Below are 25,495 nucleotides of genomic sequence, written 5' to 3' on the forward strand. Positions count from 1 at the left end.
TTTCTGTGCAAATTGTAAATAGCCTGCCGCTCCCTGTATTTTGCCCCTGCCACCTTTAGAGTTTGAAAGAGAGTATTCCAGTCAACATTGTCAAAAGCTTTCTCTAAGTCTGCAAATGCTAGAAACGTAGGTTTGCCTTTCCTTAATCTTTCTTCTAAGATAAGTCGTAAGGTCAGTATTGCCTCACGTGTTCCAGTGTTTCTACGGAATCCAAACTGATCTTCCCCGAGGTCGGCTTCTACTAGTTTTTCCATTCGTCTGTAAAGAATTCGTGTTAGTATTTTGCAGCTGTGGCTTATTAAACTGATTGTTTGGTAATTTTCACATCTGTCAACACCTGCTTTCTTTGGGATTGGAATTATTATATTCTTCTTGAAGTCTGAGGGTATTTCGCCTGTTTCATACATCTTGCTCACCAGATGGTAGAGTTTTGTCAGGACTGGCTCTCCCAAGGCCATCAGTAGTTCCAATGGAATGTTGTCTACTCCCGGGGCCTTGTTTCGACTCATGTCTTTCACAGCTCTGTCAAACTTATCACGCAGTATCGTATCTCCGATTTCCTCTTCATCTACATCCTCTTCCATTTACATAATATTGTCCTCAAGTACATCGCCCTTGTATAGACCCCCTATATACTCCTTCCACCTTTCTGCTTTCCCTTCTTTGCTTAGAACTGGGTTTCCATCTGAGCTCTTGATATTCATACAAGTCGTTCTCTTATCTCCAAAGGTCTCTCTAATTTTCCTGTAGGCAGTATCTATCTTACCCCTAGTGAGACAAGCCTCTACATCCTTACATTTGTCCGCCAGCCATCCCTGCTTAGCCATTTTGCACTTCCTGTCGATCTCATTTTTGAGACGTTTGTATTCCTTTTTGCCTGCTTCATTTACTGCATTTTTATATTTTCTCCTTTCATCAATTAAATTCAATATTTCTTCTGTTACCCAAGGATTTCTACTAGTCCTCGTCTTTTTACCTACTTGATCCTCTGCTGCCTTCACTACTTCATCCCTCAAAGCTACCCATTCTTCTTCTACTGTATTTCTTTCCCCCATTCCTGTCAATTGTTCCCTTATGCTTTCCCTGAAACTCTCTACAACCTCTGGTTCTTTCAGTTTATCCAGGTCCCATCTCTTTAAATTCCCATCTTTTTTCAGTTTCTTCAGTTTTAATCTACAGTTCATAACCAACAGACTGTGGTCAGAGTCCACATCTGCCCCTGGAAATGTCTTATAATTTAAAACCTGGTTCCTAAATCTCTGTCTTACCATTATACGAGGGCGGTTCAGAAAGTAACCTCCGATTGGTCACAGTGTGGGTTGTAGGGGGAGTAGCGATGCCATCTGTGCGTTCACGCACTCGACAGGTCAGTCGGCATCAAGCCGTGGTCGAGTGAACGTCGTACCTGCGCTAGTTTAGTTTTTGTGGCAGTTTGAAATGTGTGCTGCAATAGAAAACCCCGCCAAATGTGAAGTGCGTGCTGTCATAAGGTTTTTTACAGCCAAAGGATATTCTGCAGCAGCTATTCATCGTGAGCTTTGTGCCGTGTACGGACCAAGAGTTATGAGTGAAGGAGTTGTCCGTGAATGGGTACGTTTATTTAAAAGTGGACGAGAAAACGTTCATGATGAAGAGAGGAGTGGTAGACCATCATTGGTGGCTGACGAACTCGTTCAGACAGTTGATGCAAAAGTTCGTGAAAATCGACGTTTCTCAATGTCGGAGTTGTCTACTGGTTTTCCACAGATTTCTAAGACTCTCTTGTACGAGATAGTGACAGCAAGATTGGGTTACCGTAAGTTCTGTGCACGATGGGTGCCCAAAATTCTTACCGACCACCACAAAACTCAAAGAATGGCCTCTGCATTAGACTTTCTGTCACGTTATGAGGACGAAGGAGAACCATTGTTAAACAGAATCGTGACCGGTGACGAAACCTGGATTAAGTACGTGAACCCTGAGACAAAAGAACAATCAAAGATGTGGGCACATTCAAATTCGCCTACCAAACCAAGAAAAGCCTCGCAAGATTTTTCTGCCAGAAAACTGATGGCAACGGTGTTTTGGCATGCCAAAGGGGTGTTGTTGGTTGAATTCATGGAACGTGGTATGACCATTAATCAAGACGTGTACTGTGAAACAATAAAAAAGTTATGACGGGCTATACAGAACAAACGCCGTGGTATGCTGACTTCCGGTATCGTTTTTTTGCACGATAACGCCCGTCCTCACTCTGCTCGCAGAACAACGGCCCTTCTTGAGTCCTTCAAGTGGGACGTTATCAACCATCCACCTTACAGCCCAGACCTGGCGCCAAGTGATTATCACCTCTTCATGCATTTGAAGAAATGGCTCGAGTCACAGCGGTTTGATGACGACGAAGAGCTCAAAGATGCGGTCACAGGCTGGCTCCAGGCACAAGCGGGTGATTTTTATGCAGAAGGAATTTCAAAGCTTGTGAAGAGATACGATAAGTGCCTCAATCGCTATGGAGACTATGTAGAAAAATAGTGCAAAGATGTAGTTGTAAGATGTATATATTAAAATATTTTTATTTAACTTGGTGTATTTTTTTAAATCAACCAGAGGTTACTTTCTGAACGGCCCTCGTATAATTTATCTGATACCTTTTAGTATCTCCAGGGTTCTTCCATGTATACAACCTTCTTTCATGGGATGGATAGAAGGAGAAAAACCGGGAAGCAAGTGAAGGCAGCTAGGAGGGACGCAGCAGGTGTACAGGATAGGAATGCAGGAGGAAAGGGTGGCAGATACATGGGCTACGCATGTGATTGAAGCCAGAAGGATAACCACAGCAAAGGATGTGTTCCAAGTATAACTCATTTATCTAGTTCAGAAAATCTTGTGCTGTAGGGAAGCATCCTGGTGGCATGAGTTGTGAAGCACCCATCGAATCAAGCATTTTGTGCTCAGCAGTGTATTGTGCCACTGGGAGATCAACTCAGTTTTTGGCCACAGTGTAGCAGTGGCTATTCATTCCGGTGGTCAGCTAGGTGGTAATCACACCTCAGGGTGTATACACAGACATGGGAAAAAAAAGAGATTTCCTGGTTAAAACACACACTTTTTCCCAGATGGAATTACTTTAACCAGATGAAAATACATTTTTTTACGTGTTAAGCAACAGTACACATTCCCTCAGAGCTGTAAAATCTATCAGTCCTTTGAATGGCAGGGGTCTTATACTGGCGTAGGACTTTCCGGCACTTTACGAAACACAATCCAGCAAAGAACAACGTGTTTTGGAAAGATCTTTGATGCCCAACAATATGTACACTACTTATTTTTGAATTGTGAAAGTAGATACACAAATTCCACCAATTACAGCACAGTAGCTTCTGCAGCTCTGAAATAGAGATTGTGTTGAAGATGCACTTTTGTCAGCCAATCATAGCTCATGTCATGTGATCTCGCCAGCCAATGACAGCACATATTCAGAGTCTATGACACATTATATAATCAACCAATGGCAACTTCACAGTTAAGCGGTGCAACCACAGAAGAGGAAAAGTTTATGGTTTAAATTAACATAAGTACAGTACAGCTTCCAGTAAAGTTAAACTTTCACATATAATACTGGGTGTCCACAATTTTTTGCTGTTTTTTCTCCAAGGGATGGTTAGGTAGGAACCTAAGAGTGCTTCAGAAACTAACCTGCTGTATTTGGTGTAATTTGTACTTCTACTTTCGTCTTACATAAACACGTAGTTCAAATGCCAATGCGAATCATAGATCATTCCAAAATGTGTTGGTTTTTCCTGAATTTCATTTGCTAAAGTGCTTGGAAGTATAAAACCTGTAACCTTTCCATAAGCCATTTTTCACCAACACATGTTATTTAATTTTGTGATCATGGATGCAGTGGATTTAGGAGAACCTTTACAAAGTAAAGTTTATACTTAGCTGTAACTGGTGTCATGTTTTCTTGAAGAGGGATGCAATAACTTTTACATTGTTTTTATTCAAAACTCTGAGTATACTGTACAATATTTAAACACCCACTGGCGTAAGGCTGCAAGCAATCACAGGAAGGTCTACGGATTTTTGCAAGCATTCTTCATTCTACCTGACTGGGACTGGAGTGGCAACAAAGGATGGGACAGAATCGGAGTAGTCACAATGGCAGCTGGTCTAAGCAAAGTGATCCAGTGACTGGATGAAGGGGGAAGAGAGACCACTGCGAGCTGAGATGGTGAGGTGAGGCGAGGTGAGCAAGCCAGAAATCTGACACATGCAACACAAGCCATCACTTACAGCAGCCAACATTGTTACACCTCTGCTCAAAATCCCAATACAATGAAATGCCATAATCATACAGCCAATGTTAATGTGATTAAACACAAATAAAACAATTACTGTTTATACACCCAATGCCAAAAAATATAACTTAGTATATATAAAAAAAGGCCGAGACAGTATTTAGAGGAAAATACTAGCTGGCATGGGGAAATGCAAAACCATAACATACTTAAGTTGGTCAATAATTAATGAAGAAAAGTCTGGAGTAAGAGTCTTGAAAAAGTGTTTTTTGGACCAAGTAGCTTATTCTTGAGATGACCTTTGACTGCCGTGTAGCTAGCACATTTCAGGTCGTTATTGTGCTCTAGCTTTGTAACAAATATTTGCAGATATGGAGGCAGTTACTAGAGTGCAGACTGAAACATCTACTTTCTTCAGCCATCGGATCACGCACAACTTCAAGGGCAACAGTTCCAATTTCTGGTCCAAAAAACACAGAGCTGTTTTGGCACAGAAATCCTTAAATACGTTTTACAAGGCACATAAAAACTGAATTATCATCCAGAATGTTTCCTTTACTGTGGACTTGATTAGCTAGAAAAATATGGAGACGGGGACTGCACTTGTTGTAATGATTCCACACTACTTTGTGTGCCTTGTCCAGATTAGTTTTTCTTTCTTCATTTGAGTCTCTGTTATGTCTGCTCATTTGTAGTGTTTCACCAAGGTGTTTGAAGTTTACTGTTTTGTAAATCGTGCCGTACACTGTGTTCAAATATGAGAGTTTCTTTGTGATCATAAACTGCGTCTTTTCATAAGAGATCTGTAGTCCAGTTTTGAATGAGATTTCGTGTATTTTTCAATAGCTTCTTTTGTTTAAGTTTATACCTTTCAAGACAATTGCCAAATTGTCTCCAAAAGCCAGGCATTTAATCTGTAGGTCACCTAAGGTTATCACCTGTTGTGATATTTCCCATTCTTTTATACCTTACCTAACACTAGATTGAAAAGGAGAGGTGAGAGGCCATCGCCTTGTCGGACACCTGTACAAGTTTCAAAGGGCTCTGAGTTCACCACAGAACTTTACTTTGGAGTCATGTTGGTCAAGGTTTGCTCTATGATAGTTCATGTTTTGTTGTCTACTTTGTGTTCGGCTAGAATTCTGAAGAGACCTTTCTGGTCAGGAAAGTCGTATGCATTTTTGAAGTCGACAAAGGTAATGATCAGGTTCTGTTCGTGTTGTAAAATCATTTTCAAGTTCCAAATTTGTTCCGCACAAGACCGCCCATTACGGAAGCCCGCTTGGTATTCCCCAATCAAGTGGTTTCTAGTCTGGCATTCTAGTCTGTTTAGTAAAGCTTTAGAGAGAATCTTGTATTTGACCGGTAGTAGGGTCTTGTAACTGATAGTTTCTACAAGGGCCAAAAAATGCAGCACTACTAATAATTTCATAATTAATGCTGACTGTTGCTTGACAGGGACAGGGTTGTCAAACCTGCCTCGCTTGTTTTTCAAATCACCCATTCTGTCAGTAGCCAATCAGTGTGGTCGGCTCAACTGATGATTTCAGTTCTGCTGACATGTGGAGCAAAGTTCTATTAACTGACAATGCAGGTAATGGTAATTTGCATCACATTTTATCATGCATAGTAACAAAGCATAACCATACTTACATCTATCTTCCTCTCTCCCCAATAAAGGTTGCCCACCAAAAATCACTGCAACACTGGCATGTTGATTAGTTTTCAAGACAGCTTGCTTTCAGATCCAGCATTAAAGGACTGGTTGGTGAATGTACCTGCAGACCTTTATAGTGCTTAATGTGGATTACGTCTAGGGACCCTCATTAACACCCGTTCTATGGGAAGATTGGCTCTTACAAGTCACACGACAAAATCCAAGCAGCACATAGCGAAAACAGCTGCCATGAGAAGCACAGCAAGTTTGTATGTCTACTCATGACCAGTATTGATGACTTCAATCCAGCAGGCAGATTCTACTTCCACTATCACATCTGCGGATTCAGCCGGACCAACACTGAAGTTGGCCACTCCAATTTTTGCGCCTCCACAGAAGGACCTCATTGCAACTTCAAAACCCAGGGATAAACTGAGAGGACTTGATTGGATGACAATAACAGATGAAGTAACAAAGGTGGAGATATTGTGGTGTTTGGAATGCATCGTTTCACACAGGTCGCTTCATTGTTCTGTGACTGACACGTTACTTTTCCCCACAATGTCTCCTGACAGTGAAGTGGCCAAGAGCATATGTTTACAAAAAAGACAAAATCAGTAATACCAGGCAATACGGACTACCTCTATTTTTTGAGTCTGAAGTTAAAGCTGACCTCGTAAATACATCACAGATTGTTGTTTATTTTGATAAATCCTTGAACAAGGTGTGCAAAAGAATACAGCTGAATATATAAGTGGATTATTGGGACAAAAAAATATCTAGTGTGCATTCGTTACTACGCATCGGCTTTTCTAGGCAGTTCGACAGCAGCTAAGCTACTCAAGTTCTTCAAGAAAAAACTTTTACAAGTATCGATGATTGGCCCTAATGTCAACCTTGCTTTCTTAAGGGAACTTAAAATTTTTTGAATGAAATTGATGGGGTAGAGACAGTTTTATTGGAAACCGGAAAGTATGGGCTTCACGTTGTTCACAGTGCCTTCAAGTCCCCAATACAGGAAACACAATGGAGGCTAATTCAGTTTTTATGTGCCTTTTACAATTTTTAAAGGATGTCCCTGCCAGAAGAGCCATGTATATTTTGACAACAAAATCAGAACTGTTTCCCTTAAAGTTTTGTGTGATCTGATGGTTGTAGAATGTGGAAGTTGCTGAGCAAGCTCTAGCAATGCTTCGTTTCTGTGAATATTTGTTGCAAAACTGTAAGGAAAAAAAAAGTGCTAACTACAAGGTAGTAGAAGATCACCTCAAGGATAAGCTACTTGGTCCGAAAACTGCCTTTTTCAAGACTCTTGCTGGAGACTTGACACCTTTCCTAAAGCATTTCCAATCCAACTGACCACTAGCCCCATTCCTGCACTCTTCTTTGACAGAGATAATGGAGACAACGATGACATGGTTTGTCTAGCTGATAAAGATCTCACTGTCAATTAATTTGTACAAAGAATCCAATCTTCTGGGTGTGAACTATGTTAAGATTGGATTCACCATCAAAAATGAGCTTAGGAATTGCAAGTCTCTCACAGCCTTTGAAATTGCTCAGTGCCAGAACGAATGCAGATTGATGGAGAAATCTTCCCTACACTTTAGGTTGACAAAAGCTATTAGCTGCTTTGATCCCACCATAGGATGCAGGGAGGCCAGCCCCAAATGATTTCATTCCTTTCTACAGATTTTGGTGGAGAGCAATTGGATGAATGCTGGATGTGCTAATAAAGCAGAAGCTTCTGTTGTAAAGAAGGAAGGCAAGACAAAATTCGGAACATTCAACGAAAAGGAGGAATGGCTGGATGAGTTCTAGATGAAAAGTCTGAAGAACCAGAAAAGCTGCAGAAGGCAATAGAAATTATGCTCACGTTGTCGCAAGCGCAAGCAGCTGTTGAGCAAGGATTCTCTGTGAACAAAGAGTGCCCCTTCAAGAATATGAGAGAAGAATCTGTAGTAAGTAGAAAATTCACGTACGACACAGTCAAGACACACAGTGGAGTACAGCGAGTATCTATAATGAAGTCCCTTATACATTCTGTAAGAAACTCATGAGATTGATATGCTGAAGACTTCAAGAAGCGAAATGATGAGGAGTCCAGGGAAAAGGAAGATCTGACTAATAGGAAGATTGTTGACACAGAAATCAGAGAGCTTAAAGATCAGAAGGCAAAACTTAAGGGGACCATTCAAAACACTCAGACAGAGCAAGAATCTATTACGAAAAGAATCAATGCTCTTGTAAAAAGCTCCAAGTGAGCTAGTCTCCAAAGTTAATTCCTGAACTACAGTATCTGTTCTTAAACTAAAGTACTTATCCTATATTAGTTGTAGTATTGTCTAATAATAATTAAAATGTTTCTATAACAAAATGTTTTTAAAACAAATGAATATGAAAGAGTTCTTTACTTTAACCTGCTAACTTCCAAAGATGTTTAAATATACATTTGAAACAGTAACTTCTGTGATTCAAAAATGATTGGAAAATAAAACAAATTTACGAAATTAAGTATTAAAACAAAGCAAGACCAGAGCCAAAATTTAGAATGGACAAAACATTTTATGGAAAAATCTCTTTTATTATTCTAAAATGAAAGAAAGTAACTGAATGTATTTTAATAATGGTTAAACTGCAAGTTTTTGTATTTAAATAAAAATAATAATATATATATATATATAAAAAAAAAAAAAATCAGAAAAATTGTGGAATGCAGGTTTTTGCTCTAAAACTGGTCTAATTTCAGCATTACTTAGAAAGAAATAGTAGCAAACATTAGAGCTGTTTGGAGAAGAAGATACAAACTGGCAAAACAAGTAGAAAAGAAGGGAACTGGTATTACTCTAACTGCAACACATCTCTCTGCACACCAGAACACTTCAGCTTTTCCACAGAAAAGTCAACGATGTGCGACATTGCTCAATAACTCATTACGCACTCCTTTTTTACTTTTTGCCATCGTCATTGCATAATTTTTGATCCATGAAAGAACAAAAATAAATATTTACTAACTTTGAAGCTTGGTCTTTTTCTTAGCGTGTGTTAGTCTTTGAGACGTATCACACATAAATGTGCCAGTAAAATTTTAAATAATGACACAAATGGCTTGTCTTCTGGGTCCACAATTTTTGAAATGGCTGATCCTCAAAGTGTTAAGTTTTGAATGAGAGTTAAGCCCTTCGTGGTTAATTGCATTGCACATTCTTAAACTAACATAATTCATCTTGCATGGAAATTTACTTTGAAAGTAATGCTTCTTAGGCCACTTTTCGCTTTTCATAATATTTTCCTGTGACCTGTTAGAAATGTAAACAATTGTGATGTCATGCTCATCGAATGCGTGTTTGTTGTTACAAAGTACTGCATAGTCTTCGCCCTAAAGGGTCAATACAAATGAAGTGGTCCAATAAAAATTAAGTTGGTTGATTGACCATTTTTAAATTGTATAATTTTTATATGTGATTACCCTATAATTGAGAAGTTCAAAATAGTTTTTAAAAAAAAAATTACCTTTCACCTTTACCGAAAGACGGCCATTTTCGTTTGTAAGTGCGTGACAATGTTTCAGTTTAGAGACATTACCTAAAATATGTATATCTCTGCACTGGGTTAAGTTACAACATTGCAATTGTCATGATTGTTTTTAGAAAAGTGTCCTCTACAACATTGTCTATTACACCAAATACCCTAAATTCAAAAATAACCAGTCAAAATGACCTCCAAACTTTGGCATCCAAATTTTCAAAAGTCCACTTTTTAGGCCCAAAAATAACAAACAATGAGTGATTTATGAGAGTCTATTTTTTTCCTATAGTTGGATACTACACACTACTAGCCTCATATAGAGCAAGAACGCTTACAAATGTTTCCTTAATTTCTTATGAATTTTTGAAAATGAGGAAATAATTTGCATTACTCTACAACTTATCTTATGGCTGTTGCCTATCCATGTGTGATATTGGTGGGATATAATCAATTATTATTGAAGTAAGGTACTGAATTATATACCAAAAGTGGAAACATCCCTGAATTTTACATTTATATTATTTTGACATACTTAAAATAAATATTTTCAATTAACATCCTTCAAGATGCGACTGTTCTAAACCTGGTGGTGAATGTTAAGAACACTTATTTCTTCAATACAGTTTCTGTGATATAGTATAAGATCTCCCAGTTGCCGTGGTAAATTCAAGCACTGAAAGTTTCCTTAAAACATTTTTCATTGGTATCGAAACTTTGTCACTAGTAGATTTCGTGAATGATGTTCTTGGGCCAGCAGGGTGCTAAAAATGCACAAAAACATCATTGTTTTCCTAACTTATTATTTCAACCTCTGCAAGCCACCATCATACACACATGCCATATGTCATTCAACGTTAAAGACAGAGATGTAATTCTACTGACACAATGATCCTCGTAAATTTCGGTTTCTGATGTTTGTGGGAACGCCTTGTTCCTTTTATTGCTATACAGTTTTCAATCTGGTTTGAAGTGTTGTTTTCATATGCAGAACCAATTCTTATTTCTTGATCAGAAAATAGTTAATTCCTGTAATATTATCCTTGCAAAAGACATACATGTCATGTATTGCAAGAATTTGGTCTGTGGTTGGTCTTTGTAGGCTGGCTTTACTTACTTCACATTTTGTTGCACCTCCTACTTGCCTTTTTACCATGGCAAGATGCAAAAAAGTGCCATTCAGCCTCCAACCCAAAGTCTACTTTGTGGTTGCACAGATTTGAAAAATTCTTTTAGTTCTTATACTGACTACAACTTCCATCTGAAAAGTATATCAGCTTCTCAACCTTGGGAAAATTTTCTTTTAGGTAATTTATTACACACTTTTGAAACACATGCACAGCCAAAGTGTTGTGCTCCAAGTAGTCACTTAGAATGCAAATTGAAGAACTGCAAACTTCATCTTTCTCATTTTTAAAGTAGATAATAAATGGATGCACTGTTGCCTGGTCATTGAGTCAGTGGTACCCTTGTATTGCATCCTGAATCACACATGTAAAATTTTCTGCAAAATCAGCTAGCACTATGCAATCAGTTTCATGGAGTTGTGCTTTTTTTTGTCCTTCAAAAACTTACTTTGGGTTTTAGAAACATACTGGTGACTTTTGAGTTTGTAAGTTATCAATTAAAGTTTCCAAGTAGTCTTCCTGAGATTTAACCACTTTTATCATTTCTGCCCTGTCAGTTGTGGCCCACTGTTTGAAGGTAATACTGTCTGGCATTCCCTCATCATATTCGTGAAACAATCCAATAACAGTTTCCTTACCAGAGCATTTATTACACAAACTCATCATGCAGTCATAACTGTTAGTGTCACAGACCATTAAATCTAGTTAACTTTTCAAATTTCAAAAATTCATAAAAAATTAAGGAAACATTTCTAAGCGTTCTTGCTCTATATGAGACCAGTAGTGTGTAATATCCAACTACAGGAAAAAAATAGACTCTCATAAATCACTCGTTGTTTGTTATTTTTGGGCCTAAAAAATGGATTTTTGAAAATTTGGATACAAAAGTTTGGAGGTCATTTTGACTGGTTATTTTTGAATTTAGGGTATTTTGTGTAAAAGACAATGTTGTAGAGGACACTTTTCTAAAAACAATCATGTCAACTGCAATGTTATAACTTAACCCAGTGCACAGATATTCAAATTTTCGCTACTGTCTCCAGACTGAAAAATCGTAATGCGCCTACAAATAAAAATGGTCACCATTCAGTAAATGTGCAAGATAAATTATTTTTAAAAACTGTTTTGAACTTCTCAGTTATAGGGCAACCACATATAAAAAAATTAAAATATTTAAAAATGGTCAAGCAACAATCACTGGACCACTTCATATGGATTGACCCTAAAGTCTTTGACACATTTCGGTGTCGGCAGACTTGTGTTTGCACTGTGTTTTGTTGTTGTAATGACCCATTTTCTTTGCAACTAAAGTTTTATTTATGTTGCATGCTGCAGTATTATTTAACAGTAGTGAGTTAAAGTAAAATTCTTCATTAGCGTGTCAGTTCTTACAAGTCAAACCTACAAAAATTTAACTGAAAACTAAAACAATGAAAAATTCCCCAGTTTTTCCCAGATGAAAAAATTTACGGGTTCTCCCAGTTGTCCCGGGCCATACACACCCTGTGCCAACACAAGAAGCTGTACAGAAATTGCAACAAGCTTGGTGTAAGATAAGCCTGTGGCAGGACTGGAGTAGGATCTGAAGGGAAGTTGAACTGGACAGGTCTTGCACATGGGTGTTCCACAGGGATATGGCCACTGTGGCCATGGGCTGGAGTGACATAGGTATGGACCAGGATGTGTAGGTTTGGTTGGCAATTGAACATCTCTTTAAGTGTGGTGGGAAGGATCATAGGTAGATTGTCCCTTATTTCCAGGCATATGATAGACATCATAGCCCTGGCACATGATATGGTTCAGTTGCTCCAGTCCGGTGCGACATCGGACGACGAAAGGAGCACTTCTTTGGAGCTGATTTCATGGTGTGCGATGATATGGCATGGGAAATCTGTTTGTGGACTAGGTTTTCAGGGAAAGGGAGGAGGGGGGGGGGGGGTGGGGGGGGAGGGAGGGGGAGGGTTAGGCTTTGTGAGATCTTCAGCATACTGGACAAGTGAAGTCTTGCCACTGCAGATACACCATCCACAGGCAGCCAGAATATATGGGAATGACATTTGTGTGTGGAAGGGATGACAGCTGTCAAAATGCAGATACTGCTTAATGCAGACATGGCTATGGATGGAGCAATCAGATAGGTGGTGGGCATGATCCACGAAGATAGCACATGGGGTTGAGGAGACTGGTGAAGCAGATGGGAGAGGTGGTGTTGAGGTTGTCGAGGAATGAGGATAGATGTCTTGGCCCTATGTACAGATTATTAAGATATCATCAGTGACCTGAACCAGAGCACGGGGTTGGGAGGCTAGGAAGGTTTCTCTAGATAGCCCACACACAGGTTGGCATACGAGGGTGCCACAGGGGTGCCCATGTCTGTGCCACAGATTTGTTCATGTACTTTCTCCCACCAATCTCCCTCTACCTATCCCAACTGAAGTAACAGCCACTCTTGTCCACCTTTAGAAATGCGACCCTGGCAATGTGTGTTCAGCAGGCACAAAGTGTGTGCATCTTCAGTAAACTAGAACCAGACCATGGGTTTGTGGTTTTGGAAAGTTAGGAATGTTTCCTCTAGGTGGCCCATGAAGAGGTTGGCATTGGTTGGTGCAGTGTGGGTGCCCATGGCAGGAGTGGGAGAAGGAAAGCTCCCCACAGTGGAATACTTCTCTACCACCAACCCCTCCAACCAAAGCAAATCCAATCCCAAGATTGAACCCTACCTGTGCCAATTCATACTACCATCCAACCGTGAACCCCCACACTGCCACCTAACTATCCCGATACCTTCCAGGAATTCATAACTTCCAACCTGCCTCACCATCCTTCCCCAGGTCCCTCCCTAAGATCCAACACCTTCCAAAAGAAGAAAGGACTGCCCTAAACAACTTATAAACGGATCCTGATCTGATCATCCTCCCAGTAGACAAGGGTTCCGCCACTGTTGTGGTGAACCAGAGTGACATCCTGGTAGAGGGCCTCCATCAGTTATCCGACAACTCCACCTACCAGCTCTGCCAAAGTGACCCCATCCCAGAAGTCCAACATAACCTCCAATCCCTGCTGAAATCCTTATGCCCTTCCCAGAACCTCTCCCCTGATTCCATCTCCCTACTCACCCCAACAGCATCTCACACACTCAACTTCTCCATGCTCCCCAAAATCCACAAACCAAACTATCCTGGGCACCCCTTGTTGATCAACATCTCCAACCATTGTCCAAAACCTAGCCTCTCACATTAAACATACCAACCACTTCCTACACCGGCTCTCCACTATCCCCACACCCTTACCTCCCAGATTCCTACTCGTCACTATTGATGTAAGCTCCCTATACACCAACATCCCTCCATGGCCTTGCCGTGATTGGACACTACCTCTCCCAATGCCCTGCAGGTTCCAAACCCACCACTTCATTGCTCGTAACCCATAACTAATTCACCTTTGAAGGTAAGGTATGCAAACAAATTTGAGGCACAGCCATGGGCAGCTGCATGGCACCCACCTATGCCAACCTCTTCATGGGCCACCTAGAGGAAACATTCCTAGTTTCCCAAAACCCCCAAACCCATGGTCTGGTTCACATTTATTGATGACATCTTTATAATCTGGACCCAAGGCCATGACACATTATCCTCATTCCTCCACAACCTCAACACCACCTCTCCCATCAAATTCACTTGTTCTCCTCCACACATCATGCCACCCTCCTAGATATTAATCTCCTCCTCTCAGATAGGTCCATCCAGAACTCAGTCCACATCAAACCCACCAATCACCAACAGTATCTGCACTTTGACAGCTGCCACCCCTTCCACACCAAAAAATCTGTCCCATACAGCCTGGACACTCACAGTAGACGCACCTGCAGTGATGAGAACTCCCTTGCCCAGTATGCTGAATGCCTCACAAAGGCTTTCACAGACACACAATACCTCCCAGACCGATCTCCTTCGTTATATCCTCACACACACCTGATCCTGATCCACTCAGTCATCTGAAGAACCAACCACAAAGAAGCCTCCCCCCCCCCCCCCCCCCCCCGTCACCCAACACAACCCTGGACTGGAGAAATAAACCCGTCCTTTATTAGGGCTTTGATTATCTATCACTGTGCCCTGAAATAAGGGACACCCTACCCAAGATATTTCCAACCCCTCCCAGGGTGGTGTTTCACTGCCCACCCAACTTCCACAATATCCTAGTCCATCCCTATGCCACACCCACGCCCAATCCTCTGCCACACGATTCGTACTGCTGTGGAAGACCCAGATGTAAGGCCCACTCAATCCACCCACCCAGCACCACCTACTCCAGTCCCTTCACAGGCTTATCCTACACCATTCAGAGGCCAGGACACCTGTGAAAGCAGCCATATTATATACCAGTTCTGCTGCAACCACTGCACAGCGTGTTACATTGGTCTGACAACCAACCAACTGTGAACTAGAATGAATGCCCAATGCCAAGCAGTTGCCAAAAATGAAGCGGACCAGTCGCACAACATGCGAACAACCCTTGCCATCGGGATCCCATCACCACCACCAGCAGTAGCTTTTCTGAGCTGCAGAAATGGGAGCTATCCTTACAGCACATGCTTCACTCCCATAACCCACCTGGCCTATACCTAAGGTAACTCACTGACCCCCACACCGCGCCTGCCCAATAGCGAGTGGGTGTGAGTGAAAGAAAGAAAAAGAGAGAGAGAGAGAGAGAGAGAGAGAGAGAGAGAGAGAGAGAGAGAGATAGAGAGAGAGGGGGGGGGGGGGGGGTGTTTTCCCTACAAGCTTGGAAAATGAAGTGTATTCAGATAGACAGCAAAGCTCTGTACTTTCAATTTCTGTACCTATCGACGATGCAACGCTTCCGTCTTTTGGTGAGTCGCCTACTTTATTCCTAAATAACTCTTAATTCTCAATCAAAACTTTCCATACATTCTTGAAGTTTTCAATCTTTTGTGTGTGCCTATCGATGACAATTCTTCTATTTAGTGAGCTGTCTCCGTTACTTCTATTTGGTGAGTTGTCTTCTTTACACCTAAATTATTTACATTCTGCTAGAACTTCCCTTGCTATACTTAAAGGCTTTCATCTACAATTTATGGGTCTGTAAGGTACTATGTATCAAGATGCCACACTATCTGTGCCGTAAGTTATGAATTATTGGCAGAAACCATGAATTCCAACACAGAAACTGAGAAACAGCAAACCTAAATTAGATGTTCTGTGTTAACAATATAGGCAACTACTAAAGCTATTTGAGAATGTTTTAATTTTATTACTATTAACCCTGGCAACAGGATGATATAATGAAGGTTTATTTTATTACTGTTTAATTAAACAGTGCTTTAATTCACATAATGTAAAATCATTGTTTCATTAAACTAAGATGAAAGTGTGATTTTTCTCACACATGTTTACCTTTGTAACATGAAGACAGCTATTCTTTACATGTGTAGGAAGTATGCCATAAGCCCGCTCATGTTAAAAAAAATTGTGCGCCCGCTCAAAGGTTCAAGAAGATGAACGGTTTCTGATTAACCAATAATAGAAACGGTGACCATGATTCATGCACAGAACAGGGTGTATACGGGGACAAGGAAAAAAAATTCCCGGATTTCTCCCCGGGCATCCCGTGTAAAAAATATGCTTTTTCCCCGAGTGAAAATACACTTTTTCTGTGCTAAGTGACAGTAGGTTTTCCGTAGATTTTCCCTCGGAACTGTAAAACTTATCAATCCTTTGAATGGTTAACGTTTTATACAATCGCGTAGAAGTTCCCGGGAAAAAAAAGACGGGGCAAAGAAGTTTTGGAGAGACTTTTAATAAAAAGAAAAAGGAGAGAAGTTTTGGAAAGACCTTTGATTTGCAGTAACATATACTCTGCGTATTTTCGTATTACGAAAGTATAAATTCGAATTGCACCAAACACAGCGGGTTAGTTTCCGGAGCGTTGAAGCCGAGGTTGTGATGTCCTTTTGTAAGCGAGTCATATCTCAAGCCACGAGATCTCGTCAGCCGATGACAGCAGCTATTAAGAGCATAGGACACGTGTTATAGTCAGCCAATAGCAAGATCACTGGTTATATAACGCGAACACGCAAGAGGAAAAGTTAACGGTTTACATTAATGTACACAGTACCTTATATCTACAAGAAAGGCTAAATTTTCACATATTAGTCTCTAAGATTAACACGCTACAACAGAAGCTAAGCTTTCACATGCAATATTGATCTTTTTTGCGTGTATTATACTTTAAGACACATTACACAAATGTGCCAGTAAATTTAAAATTATGACATAAATGTCTCCGCTCGAAATTCTTGTAAGTGGCTGGTCCTCAAACTGTTCAGTTTCGAACGCTCTGTGATTTAGATATCGATCCCACTTTCTCACTCGTAACATAATTCAGCTTGCGTAAAAAGAAATTTACTTTGAAAGTAACGCTTTTCTAACAACCGTTCGCAATACTATGCGGAGACTGTTAGAAATAGGTTCGATTTACCAGTTGCCCGAGAGCGCCAGAAAACAGGCATTATTGTGCGTGTGCAACTGCAGTGGTGTAGGAAGCCCGTACGTTCGTGTGTATAAAGCACTAAGAGAGCTTACATTACACCATAAAAGAAACAGGGCATCAGAGGATACTCCAAAGAGCTCGGAATTTCGTAAACCATACTAAAATGCGTAATTCGGTTTTTTTGGCTTTTTCCAGATTCACAATGAAGTAGGTCCCATCTGATACTAAGCTTTTCAGTGTGGTTTTTGGGATGTAAATTTTCTTGGAGTACCAGTACTCTACGATCTCATTTTTGGTTCTTTATTACGGCATAATGCAATATATGGCAGAAGATGATAACGTGAACTTGAAATTCGGCGAAGAGTTGGAACTAGCCAATATTGTAGAATGAAACACTTCGTTTCAAATAAAATGATTGCCTCGGCGGAAAGATTAATAAAGCCAAATTTCTTTAGCAAACTTGCAAAAATAACATCACAGTTCTGCAAGGCGATTAATGCCTGACTGCTACTAACTTGGAAATAAAATAAAATCAGAAAACTGAAATTAATAATATATTTTTGCCCTCCGTAACTATGTGAATGTATTTTAATTCACTTGATAGCTCCCGGCCACAGAAATCCGTTTTGTTTTCATTTGACGTGGGAGCTGTACAAGAAGAGAAGCAGCGAAATCACTTAACGTAAACACGGGTCACGTGGAGGTTAACACCCTCCCCACTACAACTCGGACAACTCTGTGCAAGCGCGAATCTGGCAGCTAGCGCGCGCGAGAAAAATTTTTCTCGTTTGCATCAGGCTGCTTGCTGCTACTACCGATACAGCTAACAGCCGAACTTCAAGTAGCGGGAGAAGATACTGCTTATAGGCGAGTCAAATGCGCATGCGCAACAGACCGCTGGCAATTGGTCAAACGAACCTAATGTGAACAGTTGTGACGTCATGCTCATAGCAAGCAGTTTATTGTTACGAAGAATTACAGTCTTCGCCCTACAGCCTTTGACATGTTTTTGCTATTTGCAGACGCTTGTGCGTGCACGGTTTTTTGTTGTTGTAAGTTGCACATTTCCTTTGCCACTAAAGTTTCGTTTTTATCCCTCTCGTTTATATTTTATTGCTGCAGTATCACTCTCCAGTAGCAGGATACAATAACATTCTTTGCTAGAGAATCAATTCTGAAGTCAAAATTACAAAAATTTAACTGAATGCTAAAACAATGAAAAATTCCCGAATTCCAAAAAATTCCCGGGTTTTTCCCGGTTTTCTCCCGGATGAAAAAATTCCCGGGTTTTTCCCGGATTTCCCGGTTGTCCCGGGTTGTATACACCCTGACAGAACCAATTAGCACCTACTTGAGACTGAGAGAGGAGTATCTGAGTATGCAGAGCTAGCTGCAACGACTTGAGGGCAAAGCAAATACGAAATTCAACGATTGCTCCCAAGTATTCCTCCATGTTTCAGTGACTATCACGCAAAATAGATGGCGAAAGCCATTGTCAGTACATTTGTGGAATTAATAGACTTTCTCGGGATAGTTTACATCTATCTTCAAGAGTCTTCCAGTTCAGTTCCTTCAGTCATCTCTGCGACACACTCTCATGAATTAAACAAACCTGTGACCATTCGTGTTGCCATTCTCTGCACAAGTTCAGTATCTCCCATTAGTCCTATCTGGTATGTGTCCCACACACTTGAGCAATATTCAAAAACTGGTCACACAAGTGATTTGTAAACAATCTCCTTTGTAGATTGCACTTTCCCAGTATTCTACCAAAAATCCAAAGTCTACCACCTGTTTGACTCATGACTGAACCTACGTAATCATTCCATTTCATATCTTTGCAAGTTGTTACACCCAGGTATTTGTATGAGTTGGCCGATTCCAGCAGTGTCTCATTGATATTTGGTCATAAGATACTACGTTTTTTTTTTTTTTCATTTTGTGGAGCGCAATGTTTTACATTTCTGAACATTTAAATCAAGTTGCCAATCTCTGTAGCATTTTAAATCTTGTAAAGACCTGACTGAATATTTATGTAGCTTCGTTTATGTAGCTTCGTTCAGATAGTACTTCATTATAGATAACTGCATCATCTGTAAAAAGCCTGATTTTACTATTAATATTGTCTGCAAGATCATTAACATACAACATGAACAGCAAGGGTCCCAACACACTTCCCTGGACAACACCCGAAGTTACCTACTTCTACATCTAACGACGACTCTCCATCCAAGATAACATGCTGTGTCCCCCCTGCCAAAAAGTCCTCAATCCAGTCACAAATTTAACTTGATACCCTACATGATCATACTTTTGACAATAAGCACAGGTGTCATACAGAGTCAAATGCTTTTTAGAAATCAATAAATACTGCAACTACCTGACTGGCTTGATCCAAAGCTTTCATCATGTCATGTGGAAAAAGTGCGACTTGGGTTTCACGTGATCAATGTTTTCGAAAAGCATGCTGGCTGGCATGACTTTCTTTTGGCTCTGTGGAAGATCACTTGACAATATTCTGCTCCAGTAGTCACTAAAGGCATTGCGCATAGGTCTATTGCCAGCCAAATTCATTTCATCCAGCAGCTCTGTAGCTATAACCCTATGCTTTTGTTTTACAGCTATTATACAATAATCTGTTTCTTTACAGTGACTGTATACCATGGAGGTTCTCTCCCATTATGGACTGCTCCACTGGGTACATATCTATTCAGTGCTTGGTCAATTATTGTTTTGAGCTTGAACTAGAGTTCTTCCACATGCTCCTGCCTTTTGATGAAAGTTTAAAGTTCCTCTTTGAGATATGATACTACTTACTTTTTGTCTAGTTTATTGAACATATATATCTTTCTGCTTGTTTTAGTTGTCCTTTGGTAATCGTTGTTGCCACAACCGCATCATGGTCACTGATAACACTTTCAAAGTGGGCATCCTCGAAGAGGTCAGGTCTATTGGTTGCCATTAGATCCAATGTATTTCAATCATGAGTGGCATTCCTAACTATCTGTTCCACGTAGTTTTCAGAGTAGACATTTAGTAAAGTTTCACAGGATATCTTATTGTGTACATAAAAAAAACTATAATTTTCCCAATTAATTGTTGGGTGATTAAAGTCTCCACCAATGATTACAGTATGATTTGGGAACTTAACATAATAATGACATGAGGTTTTCTCTAAAGTTTTAAGTTACGTCAGGAGACGAGTCTGGTGGGTGATACAAGGATCCAATTATTTTATGTTCACCCTGATACTGAGTCTTGTCCAAACAATCTCACATACAGCTTCAATTTCTATCTCGGTGGATCTGAGTTCCTTGTCTACTGCGGTAAATACATCACCTCCATTTCCCTTTGCCTATCCTTTCGATATAGACTTAAATTTTCCCCAAAAATCTCACTGCTATCAATTTCAGGTTTCAACTAGCTTTCTTTACCTAGCATTATGTGGGCTTCAGTGCTTTTCCATGAGCACTTCAAACTCTGGAACTTTGTTGCGAATGCTTTGGCAGTTTACTATTAGGATTTTAATACTCTCACCTGTGGGAGGCATTTCTTTCGCTCTTACACCGATACTTCTGTGTTTCCTACAGTTATCATTATCTGGATTGGATGGAGCGTCACCTAATCTAAAAAGCCTTGTGTGCAGCCCACAAAGAGTCAGCTACCTGAGTGTCATCCTATGATGTGTAGTGCACACGTGAACCATTTAGGAGCATCCTTCACATCTGCAGCCTACCTTGACTTTTGAAATCTCTGGTTCAGTCCATCCTCTCGACTCAGAACCAAGGGGCCATGATCAGTTCTGGGGACAATGCTGCAAATTGCTCCATAGAAAAAGCATCAAATACTGATTCCAGATTGTTTTGAAGCTTTGTACATATTAGGCTGACAGTTGTAATGTCTTGTGTGGCTTTACACAAACTGAAAAATCATTTATGATATCTGTCTCCTGAATCCATCATCATTGTATTTGTTGATCCTGATTTGCCTTGAGAGTCGAAAATGAAAATGATCAGTACACACAATCATCAGGTGAAAACATTCAGCAGTTCAAGAAGAAATCATCCAAATCCCAGAAATCATCAATAGTGGGAGCAAGTAGTTTGTTTCAAATGAAAGGAGGAGTGACAAATTCCTTACGACTTAGGTTTCATAGTGACATCAAAATGAAGATTTCAAGTGTCTAGCACATAAAAAGGAGACTTTATTAAAGAATATGGATCTATAAAAGAAAATTTGATTTTCTCTTTTATTTGCCTCACACTGCACACAGCAGTGTTATAAATTGAATTGTTAAAGGTTTGTTTGTACCCGGATCCCACTCCAGCTATTGCTGGGTCTGGGTGCTGACGAATCCTCTCCATTTGGCTCAGTCCCCCCCACCACTTTTCTTCCTCCACTTGCGGCCAGGTCACACCTCTCCTTTCCACAGATACTCTCACTCCCATTTTCCACCGTGTTCTTGGGTGCCCTCTAGGCCTTCTTCCATCCATCTTTAGTTCTTCCATAATTTTGGGAAGTCTCTGCCCACACAACCTCTTAACATGCCCGCACCATCTTAATCTCTTTTTTTCAATTTCTTCTCTCATACTTTCTTGTTTAAGGTCCTTTCTAACATCAACATTCCTTCCTCTGTCCATTCTTGTTTTTCCCTTAGCTGCTCCAAGAAATTTCATTTCCCCTGCTTGCAGTCTGCTCCAGTCCCTTTCTGTCATTGTCCATGTGTCTCCTCCACGGGTGACAATAGGGAAGTAATAACTCTTATACATAAGGAGTTTTGCTTTTCCTGAAATTTCTTTATTCCAAATCACGTGTTTTATTGTTTAGTAGAAATTGCCTCTCTTCCATAACCCCCTATTAATTTCGTTAGTTATTTTTCCATCACTAGATATTTCATTCCCTAAATAAGTGAAACTGTCTACCACTGTGAGAGGTTCTCCTTTCAAAGTAATATTCCCGTTGATCCCTTTTTCTCTTCCAAATACGATTACATCACTCTTATCTTTATTTATTTTTTTTAATCCATACCTTTTCATTATTTCCTTCCACGCATCAACTTGTAACTGTACATCTACCTCTTTATTCTCCCATATTACCATATTATCTGAAAAAATCATCTTTTTGTCTTTTCCTTTTACTATATCTTTAACTGCCCTATTCATTCCCTCCATCACAGCATTAAAAAGTCCAGGTGATAGAATACTTTAAGTCCTTGTCTTATTTCGAAGTATTCACAATTCCCCAATGGTGTTCTAACTCTACAGTTGTGTCCTCTGTACACTGTCTTTATTACATTAATGTGTCCACATTCTATACGTATCTTCTTCATTTCTTCCCAGGGTCTTTCCCTGTTAACTGAGTCATATGCCTTTTCTATGTCTATAAAAACCATTATCCCCTTTTGTTATGCTCCCAACTTTTTTCCATCAGTTGATGGATAGAAAATATCAGGTCGATCATGCTTCTTCCTTTCCTAAACCCATGCTGTTCTTCACTCAGTTCCTTTTTTATCTTTTCACTTATTCACTTATTCACTTATTATTACTGTATGACTCATAAGTATATTCCTCTGTAGTTTTTACAAAGTCTTTTATTCCCTTTTTTGAAGATGGGGACAATTTTGTGTTATTGCTTTCAAAACACAAAATTGTTAAAGCTAATACAACAAATTACATAAGTGAGTAGAAAGTAACTGATTGATCAGTTACTTCAGTGTAATATTTGTTTAGATAAATTACACAAATCAAAATTTTTCATATACTGAAACCAAAATAATTCTTTGAAAAACTGAATGTATATTGCAGTAATGTACAGGCTGCAGGTACTCACCTATAAGATTTCTTCTGCTGCTGGCGATCTTTGATTTGAGGTACTAACTGCTTACAATGCTCATACAGTTTAGAAAGCCTCTCAACATCCTGATATGGCAGCAACAGTCGTAGGAGGTCAAGAATGCTCTTTTTCACAAAGTCATCAGAATCTTCAGCATTCAGCTTAATGACTGCCCGGTCAAACAAGTCGTTCCGAAGAGGAGAGTCTGTTATTTCTAAATACACCTATAATCAATATCAGAAATCGATCACAACCTCACTTAATACTATTAACAGCAGAAACTGATCAGTGAACTATGTTTCAGATACCATAATGAATTTTTTTAAAGAAATCATACAAAAAGCTTAGCATCTAAAAACCAAATTAAATAAGCAATAGTCTCTACACTACTTATTAATAATAGTGCCACAAGGACCTGAATTTACACAAGAATAAGAAGACAAAGCCATCTATGGTCACAAGTTTTGTTCTCAACATGAGAGGTGGCATTATTGCTGACAGTCTGGGTCTCTCTCAGAAGTTGTATGAAGTGACTACAAGCTAATGATTATGTGAGGAATGTCTCAATTTGTACAGTGGGTACCAATTATCTCTGCATATAGAGTTCAGAGCTCCATTCCAGATCCAACAAACATAAATCATCCATCATAAAGGTTTCTGCTTCCAAAGACTAGTAAACACCTTGTTATCTGTCAATACTTGCAAATATTCATTAACCTTTGATCTAGTTTAAATTTCCATTCCCTGGATAGTTTCTGTCATTACAGTTTTGCATCCTTTACAATCTTATGTTGTTCTTGTCATGCAAAATCTATGATTTCAATTAGTCTTGCCATTCCAAAAAGAAGCCTCAGATTCCAAAAAATTCAGATGCACGTTCTGCTTATACATGCTACATGCCTCTGAATTGCATTACTGTTTCATATGAACTAACATATGAAAGGACCTCCTGACATCAGCTAACATTGCTTAACAGTGAATTACATTCATCATCATCTTGGACAGTTTCCAGCCACTGGCTGGGTCTGTCGGGAACACAAGCCTCTCCATCGTGTTCTGTCTTTCCACCATTCCCCCTCTTCCACCTTCGTCCAGTTCTCTCCTCTTCTCGTCACACATTCCTTCACTCCCTTCACCCATCTATCTCTTGGTCTTCCCCTGGGCCTCTTCCCCTCCAGTTGCAGATCAAACATCCTCTTTGGAATTCTTCCCTCATCCATTCTCTTCATGTGTCCATACCACTGCAGTCTTGATTTTTCTATCCTGTCCTGTACTGGTTCCTCCTTTAGTCTTTCCCTCACATACACATTTCGCAATCTGTCTCGTCTTGTTACACTCAACCTGCTCCTCTGGAACTTCATTTCACTAGCTTGTATTCTACTTTTGTCGCTTTTGTGGATTACCCATGTCTCACTTCCGTATGCCAATATGGGGACAAAGTAGGTTCGGTATATAATTCCCTTGGATTTCTGTGGCACCTCCTTGCTCCAAATAAGCCCCCTAATGCATTTGAAGAACTGCCCTGCTTTTCTGCACCTTTCATTTATTTCCATTGCATTTCCCCCCTTACTTTCAATCATGCTTCCCAGGTACTTGAAGTTCTTTACCACTTGTAGTTTTTCCCCTCCACAAGTTATATCCACATTTGGCCTATTCTTCTTCCTTGTTGTGACAATTATTTCACTTTTCTTTGCAGAGAAATGCATTCCATATTGTGATGCCGTTGCCTCCCATACATCTAACTGCTCTTGCACCTCCTTCTCGCAATTTCCCCATAACATCAGGTCATCGGCAAAAAGCACTGCTTTCATTTTATGATCTCCAATTGCATCTGATACTTGCTGTAGGATTTCATCCATAACAATAATAAACAATAAAGGCGAAAGTGCACTTCCCTGTCGCAGCCCATTTTCCAGCTTGAACCATGCAGTACGTTCCCTCCCCACTTTCACACAACTCTCACTTCCCTCATACATTTTTCTGACTTTTCGTGTTATCTCTTCATCTATCCCTTTTGCGTTCAGCACATCCCAGAGCTTGTCCCTATAGATACTGTCAAACGCCTTCTCAATATCTAAAAAGGCCATGATTAAGTCCTTCCCATACTCATAGTGCCTTTCCTGCAGTTGCCTTACCGCAAATATGAGGTCCGTTGTTGATCTTCCCGGTCTGAAACCGTACTGCTCCTCTTGCAGTTTACTTTCAATACTGCTTCTTATTCTCTTCTCCAGGATCTTTTCATAGATTTTTCCACAGTGGCATAGCAGGGTGATTCCTCTGTAGTTCTCACATCTCCTTTTATCCCCTTTCTTGAAGATCGGGACTATAATTCCTTTCTTCCAATCCTCAGGAATTCTGTTCTCCTTCCACACCACCCTCAGCACTCTGTATAGCCACTGGGTTCCTACTTCTCCTGCTGCTCGTATCATATCCACTGTTACTTCGTCCCAACCTGGTGCCTTGCCACCTTTCATCCTCTTTATGGCTTCTTCCACTTCATTCCAACTTAGATCATCAATTTCCCCACTATTATAATCGTCTGCTGCCTTAGGCTCTCCATC

General features: G+C 40.0%; 1 protein-coding gene across 1 annotated transcript in view; it reads right to left on the minus strand.

Moving 5' to 3' along the window:
• Positions 1–25,495, minus strand: part of LOC126473917 (RRP12-like protein) — a 144,655-nt gene that overhangs the window by 40,821 nt on the left and 78,339 nt on the right. Inside the window, exon 13 of the mRNA XM_050101272.1 lies at positions 22,932–23,158. Within this exon, the coding sequence (XP_049957229.1) occupies positions 22,932–23,158 (227 nt within the window). The remainder of the gene's footprint in view (positions 1–22,931; positions 23,159–25,495) is intronic.

Source organism: Schistocerca serialis, chromosome 4 (assembly GCF_023864345.2).
Source record: "Schistocerca serialis cubense isolate TAMUIC-IGC-003099 chromosome 4, iqSchSeri2.2, whole genome shotgun sequence".
In the NCBI taxonomy this organism is placed as follows: Eukaryota; Metazoa; Arthropoda; class Insecta; order Orthoptera; family Acrididae; genus Schistocerca; species Schistocerca serialis.